At 43.1% G+C, this 10,428-nt stretch overlaps 1 protein-coding gene and 1 non-coding gene across 6 annotated transcripts in view; one reads left to right on the top strand and one right to left on the bottom strand.

Annotated features, from left to right (window-relative positions):
- Nucleotides 1-1,239: 1,239 nt before the first annotated feature.
- The window catches only part of Tubgcp5 (tubulin gamma complex component 5), a 47,775-nt gene continuing 38,586 nt past the window's right edge, over nucleotides 1,240-10,428 (top strand). For 2 of the 5 annotated variants that reach the window (XR_012908348.1, XM_075953171.1), the window contains exons 1-6: nucleotides 1,276-1,421; nucleotides 2,803-2,856; nucleotides 2,952-3,060; nucleotides 4,453-4,549; nucleotides 5,317-5,396; nucleotides 6,460-6,595. Coding sequence is in view for 4 of the 5 variants with exons in the window: in XM_075953171.1 (XP_075809286.1) it covers nucleotides 1,276-1,421; nucleotides 2,803-2,856; nucleotides 2,952-3,060; nucleotides 4,453-4,549; nucleotides 5,317-5,396; nucleotides 6,460-6,595 (622 nt within the window). In the remaining variant the exon portion in view is untranslated. Of the gene's footprint in view, nucleotides 1,422-2,802; nucleotides 2,857-2,951; nucleotides 3,061-4,452; nucleotides 4,550-5,316; nucleotides 5,397-6,459; nucleotides 6,596-10,428 lie in introns of all 5 variants that reach the window. The other 3 variants (XM_075953168.1, XM_075953169.1, XM_075953170.1) reach the window with 3 other exon arrangements.
- Nucleotides 10,109-10,215, bottom strand: LOC142837976 (U6 spliceosomal RNA). The gene has a single exon (XR_012908428.1). It is a non-coding gene; the product is annotated as a U6 spliceosomal RNA (small nuclear RNA).

The raw sequence follows: 10,428 nt of genomic DNA, 5'->3' as shown, positions 1-10,428 counted from the left end.
AGTTGCCAGGGCCATGGTGTCCCTTCACAGCAATAGAAACCCTAACTAAGACAAACGCCCCAAAGAAGTTCTGGGAACAGAGCTGGGGATGCAGATAAGACAAGAGAGTAAAGCCTGGAGATGGTAGCATCCAAATTAACACAAGAATAAAGCCAAAGTTAGGGAGACTGGAATCTTCCCCATCTGATTCTTATAAAACAAAGACTGAGTCCTGAGTGTGTGTGCTGTGTCTTTCCACAATGTCAGAATTTGTCACTTTATGGGGGTCTTGGTAGGGAGGGATATGCTTTGCTTTTCTCCATCTAGTGTCTGACAAGACCTTGGGCTGGTTTACCTGATAGGTTGGACTATGCCATGTGCCCTCACAGTTTCAATTCTCCCCCATTGGACTCACAGGGTGGCTCCTTCTCTATTCCCAGGGATAAGTTAACAGCTGTTGCTTGATAGGGGTGATTGTGCAATGATGATTTTTCTGGGTCTACCTAGTAGCAAAATAAAGTCAAAAGCCTCTTAGGGCAATGCACAGTGTGTGTGGAAAAACCTGTATTATACAATAGAGGTACCTTAGTCCTTCCTCTGATAGGGATCACCTATCAGATAATTACATTATGATTCCTTACAGAAGCAGGATTACAGTTATGAAATCGTAATGAAATAATTTTTTGGTTGGGCTCACCACAACATGAGGAGCTGAATTAAAGGGTCCCAGCTATAGGAAGGGTGAGAACCCCTGTAATAAACGGATCCTATTTCTATTTTAACCGTGTCCCTGGTCTAATCAGAACCGTATATTTTAATGGGTGGCACCGAGAACCCAATTTGGATCATCTGGCGGAGAAACCGAAGCTCAGAGCATGAGTAAGTAAATAATTTTTATTTATTTCTCTCAAAATATGATGGGAACCGTACACTGAAATAGAAACCCGGTTGCCCTCAGAATACGTCAGAACGCAAAGCATGAATCAAGGCTACCCAGAAGCCCTTATTAAATACAATGATCATAAGAAATAACGTTAAAAACCCTAAGGACACTAATTTTCCAACGTGCAAGCAGAAAGAGCAAACATCCTCACCGCACAGGGACGCACTGCATCCCGCAAATCCCGCAAGCAGAGACGCTGCTGCACGTTAGTCCCGCGTCACCCCCGAGCCCACCGTGGCGGCTGCAGGGACTCCCGCAGGCACACTTCCGGCGTCGTCGGGGGCCGCCAGAGCCGGAAGTCTCGCGAGAGCAGCCACGAGGCCGCGGAGACTCCTGATAGGCAGGTGGCGGGCATGGCCCGGCCTTGGGCTTCCGGGAGCCGGATGGACCGACTGCTGGAGCGCGATGTGTGTGAGCTCATCCGGCGGGTCACTGGCCTGCGGGACCAGGCGGACCCCAACTTCCGACTGGCGCTGGACTTCGTGTGGTCCAACTTCAGGTGTGGGGTCTCGGCTGCGGGCGGGCGGGCGGACGGGCGGACGAGCGGGCGGGCGGGGGTGCGGCCTCCTGGGAGCCGCCGGCTGCTGTGCACCTCGGTCTCCCCGAAGTGCCCTTGTGAGAAACGTGCTTTGAAAACGGAGTCATTCTGCTCTCACTGCACATCAAAAGTATTTTTTTAATTGCTGAGAAAATGAATGTTAAGTCTCAGCAACGCCTCTCTTCTTGCTCAGGCCGCTTGCAGATTTTCCCGATTCTGTGTCCTCCTTTCGCATAAAACAAACTCAGGTTCTACTACTGAACAACACGTAGCATGCCCATTAAAAGTCTCCTTGAACACGGAACAGTTTGTCAAAGTCTGCGATCTTGATTTATAAGCCCAGACATGAGTATCTTCCTAGTTTGTGAGGATACAGACCTCTCAGGTTCATGGAAAGCATGCCAACTGTCTAAAATCACAAGTGCAATTTTTAGTTGTAACCTATAATGATTCATAAGTCATGGAACTCAAAAAGTAATTGTGTCTTTAGCAATTTTTCTCATACTTCTAGCAGCAGGAGGCGAGGTAGGTGTTCATGTTTGAGTTGGGAAAGAATTAAGATGTTGCATGGTATAATAACAGTAGCAAAAGCATATCTATCACCAGTAGAAAAGGTGTCTTTCACGTTGTATTACAACTACTTAAGGTTATTCCCAAGTGTTCTTTATTATTACATTAATGACAGTCTTTGATCCCACTGCTGATGTTAGGTTCTATTGTTTATGTGTATAAGTGATTTGCCTTTATGTACATGTGTGTGTGTGCCATTGCCATGTGTGTACCTGGTGCCCGTGGAGGCCAGAAGAAGGTAGCTGCCTTGGAACTGGAGTTATAGACAGTTGTGGGTGCTGTGAATGGAAACTGGGTCTCCCGGAAAAATGGCAAGAGCTCTTAACCTCTGAGCCATCTCTCCAGACCCTTACCAAAGCTTTTTAAATATTTGGTAATTGTACTTGAATATGCTTGCTTTTCTTTGTATTTCATTTTGTGTGTTTAAAACGCAAAATTACTCAGAGGATGCGTGTTAAGACTTCCACAGGACTTCTCTCTTATATTGAAAAGACAAAAGCCAGGCATAACGACAGGCATAATGCAGCATTCGGGTGGCTCAGGCAGGAGGATTGCTGTGAGTTGCAGGCTATCCTTAGCTTCCCAGTGAGTGCTGAGCCACCTAACAAGACCTATCAAAAATCCTAGGAAACTTTGTTATACTGAACGTGGGATCTGGAGAACAGGGTTGTGAGGAGTATGGGGCGTATGTAGGAATACAGAGAGCTATGGCTCAAGCATGCATGAGCTATATGGCAAAATTGCCATTAAAAATTGCATTTATCTTCACCAGATTTCATCGTTTCTTGGATGTCAACAGTCACAAGATACAAAAAACAATAGAAGGGTATGTTGAGTCTGTATATCTGCATATATTCATTCATTAATGTGTTTTCATCAAGATCCTTTGCTATCAGTTGATTTTTTTAAAAAATATTTTAGGATTTATGAAAAATTCACCATTCATTCTGACCTCGGCAAAGCTGCTAGTTGGAAGAGACTAACCACAGAGTTTCTCAATGCGCCACTCCCCGGTGTGGAGAAAACAAAGGTGAGCCTTCAGGCTTGTGCTCTCTGTGCTGTGTTCATTCTTTCCGTGCTGTGTTTGTTCTCTGCAGAGTGGTTATCATCAGCTCGGCATCTCTTCCAGACATCCTCTGGCTGGAACAAGTTAGCTGTTGCCTCAGATTTGCTGTGAAGTGAGCAATGTGCTCTTGTTTGCTCTTCTCACTTGGTATTTGCTGCCGTTTGAAATCCGCGGTTGGCATAGCTTACAACATTGCCTGGTTGCCTTAAACTTTTCAGATAGCACCTGCTACATCCCAAATGTCAGGAGCCCCAAGGTCTCCCTTAGGTGCAGTGATTTGCTACAAGAACTCTCAGAATTTCGAAGTCTGGTATTTTCATTGTTGCGGTTTATTACCATTTACAAATATAGACTGCAGTCATGAGAGACTGTGGAGGTGAATAGAGCAGAAATGAGCACGTATGTGATAGGCTGTGCCTTGAGTTTGTGTGAGTGTACTCTGTAAGGCTCACCCAAGACAAAACTACCTAATGATGTACTGTCTCAAAATGTTAAGTGAGTCTTGGTTGGTGAAATTGAGATTACATTATTTGTTTGCTAGAGTGAGGATGTGTGTGTGTGTTTGTGTTTGTGTGTTCTTGCGTGCTCTCCCTTATTTTTGTTGTTGTTGGTGTTTACTATGTCTTTTGAGAATTTCCTACAATGAGTTTTGAACGTGTTCACCCCACACCAAATCCTCCCAGATTCATCCCTTCTTCCCTACCCATCCAATTTTGTGTCCTATTTTATTTTAACCCATCAAAGCTAATTTTTAAAAATTAATTTGTTTAGTTTTATATCATATGCATTGGTGTTTTGCCTGATGTATGTCTGTGCGTGTGTCAGATCTTGTTGTTGCCATGTGGGTGCTGCAAACTGAACCCAGGTCCTCTGGAAGAGCAGTCAGTGCTCTTAACTGCTTAGCCATCTGAATCCTCCCATCAAATCTAGTTGTGCTGTCGGTGCAGTCGTGGGTGTGTGGCCTTTCACTGGAACATGGTCAGCCTGCTGGCAGTACTCCTAAGGCAGTGATAGTGTACAGTCCTTTAACCCAGCACCTGGGAGGCAGAGGCAGGCAGATCTCTGGGTTCAAGATCCACCTGATCTACAAAGCATGTTCCAGGACAGCCAGAGCTATTACACAGAGAAACCCTGTCATGGAAAACCAAAGAGAAAAGAAATAGAGAATCAGACTTAATGCCATTTAGATTTCATATCTGTATAAACATTTGGAATGTGAAGAACGTTTAGAGATAAGAATGGATTGGATGGTAACTCACGTTTTTTGAAACAAGGAAAGTGCGAGTGTAAATTACTCTCTCCTGCTCGGTCTACTCTGAGAAACACTCACCAGCCATTCTCACTTTCTTTTTACAGACGGATACCCATTATTCCTTACTGTCCCTCCTCCTGTGTCTGTCTGATTCTCCTTCCAACCGCAGCTATGTGGAGACGCCAAGAGACAAAGAAGTGGGTATGTTATCAGACACAGAATGATTTCATTTCCTAGTAATTGTTTGGATTTTTATTGAAAGTTGTAAAAAATCCTTGGCAGGGCTACACAGAGAAGCCCTATCTTGAAAACCAAAAAATTTTAAAATCAGGAAATTAAATTATTTCTGTTGCTTTGGATGGGCTTGCAAAATTTCACTTAAAATGTAAGATCTGTACACTTGGAGAGATGGCTCAGTGGTTAAGAGCACGGACTGCTTTTCCTGAGGTCCTGAGTTCGATTCCCAGCAACGACAAGGTGGTTCACAACCATCTGTAATGAGATCTGGTGCCCTTTTCTGTCATAAAGGCATACATTCAAGTAGAACTTTTTATGGTGAATTAATTGAAGTGATAAAAGATACATTAAATTTGGATTTATTGTTTCTTTCCTTTTTTTTTCTTTCTTTTTTCTCTTTTTAAGACAAAGGTTCTTAAAAAGACACACCAAACTGGCTTCAAGCTCACTATGTAGGCAAGGGTGGCCTTCAATTTCCTTAAGTTCAAGGATTATAGGTGTTTGCTGCTGTGCCCAGCTAATGCAGTATTAAAGAGCCAGCCTATGGCTTCGTGCATGCGAGGCAAACATCAGACACTGCCCCAGTCAGAACTATCTCAATATTTGTTAACATGGTGTTTTGAAGGTATTTTGAGTTTCATGTGGATTTCTTTTCCTGTAGGATTTTGTTGGTTTTTTTGTCTGCCAGATATTTATGATAAAGCTAACGAGGTTCCTTTGTTAAATTTTAGAAAAGAAAGATGATTTTGACTGGGGGAAATACTTGATGGAAGGTGAAGAGATTGGCCTTGGTCCAGATGTCGACACACCAGTAAGCGGCTGCGGTTTTGACATTGCACATTATATTATAAGTACATGCCCATTAGGCGGCAGTAGTCTTAGTGTGTCTCTCTGCCATAGAACATGCCATTTAAACAGGACTTCTCTTCACTAAGCCGGTGAGTTTGGCTTCTCAGGTAAACCTTAGTGCCAAACCTGAACACCTGAGTTAGATGGAGAAGAGCAACTTGTGCAAATTCTCCTCTTACCTGCACGTGTGAGCCATGGTGAGCAGCTCATTTGTATGTGTGCATAATACTCAGTCTCTCTGAGTAAAATTTAATAAAGTCATGCTTTAAAAATTAACTGTGGAAGATTTATTAGGATTTTGGGCCAAATCAATGTATGTCAATACAGTTTACAGATTATATAATACTGTAGCTATTTGGTGTGTTTTCAAACAGAAGAAAAAGAGAAAACTTCTCAGGTTATAGTACCCTTTTCTAGAACAGAAATGTGTAGATAGGTCAGTGCAATAAATGTACCCAGTGACTGATCACGTCTAGTTCCTATTATACTGTAGGTCAAGGAATAGCTGTACCCAGTGACTGATCACGTTTAGTTCCTACTGTACTATACTATTGATCAAGAAAATTGAAAAGCAAAACTTACTCTCATAGACACTGCCTCAAAGATGCATGCTGGATTCTTTAGAATTCGAATTATTTCTTGCTATTTCTACTCTCAGAAATTTGAATTCACATATCCACAAAAAAATAAAACTGATGAAGTTCAAACTAGGAAAACTTGAGTTTTCTGTAGTCTTCGTGACTGACTCACAGACACTTTCGTTTGCATTCTGTCCTTCCTTGTCACCTGTTAGTCTCGCTAGGTCTCTGTTCTGAGATTTGCCTTCATCTGCACTACGCACGTACATGTAGATGTCATACTTCAGTCTTGATTTTTATCACCTCAAACTATTCTATTCCCATTATGGAAACTTTGAAAAGACAAAATTTTATTTGGCTTTTGCTTCTCTATGGAACTGTTCATTGTTTTTACAACTAAGTCACTGTAATTGCCACAGTCTCAAGATCTCTTTCTCCTTCACTCAGAACTGGTCTGAAGACAGTGGTGATGAAGACGCACAGCAGCCCTTGAGCAGAGAAGACTCAGGGATACAGGTAGACAGGACCCCATTAGAGGAACAAGACCCCAGCAGAAAGGGAGGACTTCATGTCGCCTGGGAAGGTATTCTACATGTCTGAGGGCAGGTTTCATCTCACTAGAGGTCTCAAGTGACAGGTTTAAGACTGCTGGTGTTGATGAGACTGTTGATAACCCCTAACAAGTAACAGGTTTAAGACTGATGGCATTGATGAGGCTGTTGATAAGCCCTGACATTGTTAACGGACCCTAAACTGTCTTAAGTGCGTGCCTAAGAAGTAGCACTGTAGCTTTTATCCCTTATATCACTCCAAATAAGAAAAACAGCACTATGAAATGTAGAATGTAGGGTTTTTCTAAATTTTTATTATTATTTTATGCGGGGGTGTTCCTTGTTCCTCTGTGTACCATGTTTATGCCTGGTATCCAGAGGTCAGAGGAGGGCATCAGAGCCCCTAGAACTGGAGTTACAGATGGTTGTGTAGCCAGTGCCCTTAACCACTGAGTCCTCTCTCCAGCTCTAAAAGACAGGTTTTCAGAAGTAGTTCTAACTGCCTAGTCTGAATGTTCTCTTTGTTGTTGTTGTGAAACCTCTCTCAGCAAGAGGAGAAAGAGGAGAGTTTATGTTTTACTTGAATGCTTATCTTTTCATCAGTGAGCAATATGAATTGGTAGAAATTCTAAGAAACTGGAAGATTATAAAGTCATCCTATTGTACATATCTTGTCAGCTTTTCTCTGATTCCCAGTTTTATTTCCTCTTTCCTGTCAGCTAGTTTTAGCACTTGTTCTAATGTGTTTGCTGTCTATATGTGCCATTGTTTCTGCATTGTGAAACATGTTGGCTGGTGTGTTAAATTCCATGATTACCAGTAACTTGTCTCTGAACTTTCCTTAGGTCTCTCTCCTGAGACTTGCCCACATTGGTATGGGACTTTCCTTCCTCTGTTCCTGAAGTGTGGAAGATGCAGTTTTATCATCTCATCTTGTGTTGTGTAGAGAGCAGCATGAAGCCATACCTGATAATCAGCTCCTAATATTGGCTGGGGCCTGATCACACAATGATTATCAGCTGCTTGCCTATGCGTGAACCTATAGGCAGTGCCCACCTGGCAATCCAGGATTGGCAGCCCATGCCTACTTAAGGGCTGGGAGAGGTTTGCCCAGAGAGAGAGGGGAAGATAGGAGAGAGAGAAAGTGAATAAAGTCCTGGAATAAACTGCAGTGAGAAGAGCTCCGGTGGTCGCATCATCCTTGCTGGACGAGGTGGGGCGTGACAGTTGGTGGCCCTTACGGGGAGGGGACAAGTCATACGAGGCCACCACCTGTCATGCCCCACCTCGTCCAGCAAGGAAGACGCGCGACACACCGAAGCTCTTCTCACTGCAGTTTATTCCAGGACTTTATTCACTTTCTCTCTCTCTCTCCTCTCTCTCTCCGGGCAAAGCCCTCCCAGCCCTTAAGTAGGCATGGGTTGCCAATCCTGGATTGCCAGGTGGGCACTGCCTTTAGGTCCACGCATAGGCAAGCAGCTGATAATCATTGCGTGATCATAGCATAAGTCAGGCCTTAGCCGTCTCAGGAGTTGATTGTACATCTCCATCAGGTGTGGCTCTATGCTGCTCGCTACAGTATTCCCTTTTGATAGGCCTCAAGTTACCTGCACAGTCTGGACTCGTGTGAGAATTTGGCTGTGATCCACGTTCCTGCCCCTTAGTCTCCTAAGTGTTGGATTAGGTCTGCCCCTCTGACTGGTTACTTAAAGACTCATGTTCTTGGTGACTTTTCTGTGTATTTCTTGATAACTGCTATTGTGTACTTGTTCCCCTGGAGTTTAGGTTGTTTCTAGATAGGGTCTCTTTGTAACTTGAGCCCATCCTCATCCCTCTTCCTCCTCAGTGCTGGGATTAGAGAAGTGTACCATCATGCCTAGCTTCATCTGGGTTTCCTATCTGTTGCCCTCTTCCCCAGAGCTCTTTGTTGTGTCTGTAAACGGAAACTGCTTGTTTGTTTCCCAGCCATCCGGACCCAAATAATCACACAAAACTTTATTAATTACAACACTGTTTGTCCTATTATCTCAAGCTTCTTAAGTAACTCTTAAATTAACTCTTAACCCATTTCTATTAATCTGTGTATTGCCACAAGGATGTGGCCTACCTGTAAGGTCTCAGCTTGTCCTTCCCTTGGGCAGCTACATTTGATCTTGACTCTGCCTGTTCTCTATATCTCTTCCAGCCTGACTATATTCTGCCTTGCCATAGGCCAAAGCAGCTGTATTTATTAACCAATAAGAGCTGCATATATACAGAAGGACCTCCCTCATCAGGTGTCAGTTTTTAGGCCTTAGACATTTTGCAAATAGCTTTTACTCTTCTGACTTAGATAAAAAGAGAAACTGTTCTTTAAAAAAGAAGAAATCAAATGTGAATTTGAGTCACTGAAGAAGTAGCTGAGCACTTACTTAAGAGAGCTTGCTGCTTTTCCAGAGGACCTGAGTTCTAATCATCCAGTGAACTGCTCACAACACCTCTAATCTAGCTCTTCAAGCTTTCCTGGGTACTACACACACATACTCACTCACACATGCACATACAAACATATATACACAAATATACATGCACATAAATAAAATTTAAAATCTTTTTATTTATTTTTTTTTTTATTTTTATTTTTTTTTTGGTTTTTCGAGACAGGGTTTCTCTGTGGTTTTGGAGCCTGTCCTGGAACTAGCTCTTGTGGACCAGAGTGGTCTCGAACTCACAGAGATCCGCCTGCCTCTGCCTCCCGAGTGCTGGGATTAAAGGCGTGCGCCACCACCGCCCGGCTTAAAATCTTTTTATAAAAATTTATTTATTTATTAAAGATTTCTGCCTCCTCCCCGCCACCGCCTCCCATTTCCCTCCTCCGATCAAGTCCCCCTCCCTCATCAGCTCAAAGAGCAATCAGGGTTCCCTGACCTGTGGGAAGTCCAAGGACCACCCACCTTCATCCAGGTCTAGTAAGGTGAGCATCCAAACTGCCTAGGCTCCCCCAAAGCCAGTACGTGCAGTAGGATCAAAAACCCATTGCCATTGTTCTTGAGTTCTCAGTAGTCCTCATTGTCCGCTATGTTCAGCAAGTCCAGTTTTATCCCATGCTTTTTCAGACCCAGGCCAGCTGGCCTTGGTGGGTTCCCAATAGAACATCCCTATTGTCTCAGTGTGTGGGTGTACCCCTCGCGGTCCTGAGTTCCTTGCTCATGCTCTCTCTCCTTCTGCTCCTGTTTTGGACCTTGAGATTTCAGTCCGGTGCTCCAATGTGGGTCTCTTTCTCCTTTCATCGCCTGATGAAGATAATATTCAGGAGGATGCCTATATGTTTGTCTTTGGATTCACCTTCTTATTTAGCTTCTCTAGGATCGCGAATTATAGGCTCAGTGTCCTTTATTTATGGCTAAAAACCAAATATGAGTGAGTACATCCCATGTTCCTCTTTTTGGGTCTGGCTTACCTCACTCAGGATAGTGTTTTCTATTTCCATCCATTTGTATGCAAAATTCAAGAAGTACTTGTTTTTTACTGCTGAGTAGTACTCTAATATGTATATATTCCATACAAAAAATATGGAACGCTTCACGAATTTGCGTGTCATCCTTGCACAGGGGCCATGCTAATCTTCTCTGTATTGTTCCAATTTTAGTATATGTGCTGCTGAAGCGAGCACTAAAATTTAAAATCTTAAAAAACATTTCAGATGGTCAGTGTGTGGTCTTGGGATTTTTGCTTAAAACCAACATTTCCCTCTATTTCTATGTTTGTTTTATTATTGTTTCATTTGGGTATGGTTTTTGGTTTTATTTTTTGAGATTATAATATAATCGCATCATTTTTCCCTTCCCTTTCTCTCTATAAACCTTCCCTTCGTTCTCTTCCAAAT

This window comes from Microtus pennsylvanicus, chromosome 18 (genome assembly GCF_037038515.1).
Source record: "Microtus pennsylvanicus isolate mMicPen1 chromosome 18, mMicPen1.hap1, whole genome shotgun sequence".
Taxonomy (NCBI): domain Eukaryota; kingdom Metazoa; phylum Chordata; class Mammalia; order Rodentia; family Cricetidae; genus Microtus; species Microtus pennsylvanicus.
This window is presented reverse-complemented; position numbering and strand designations above follow the sequence as displayed.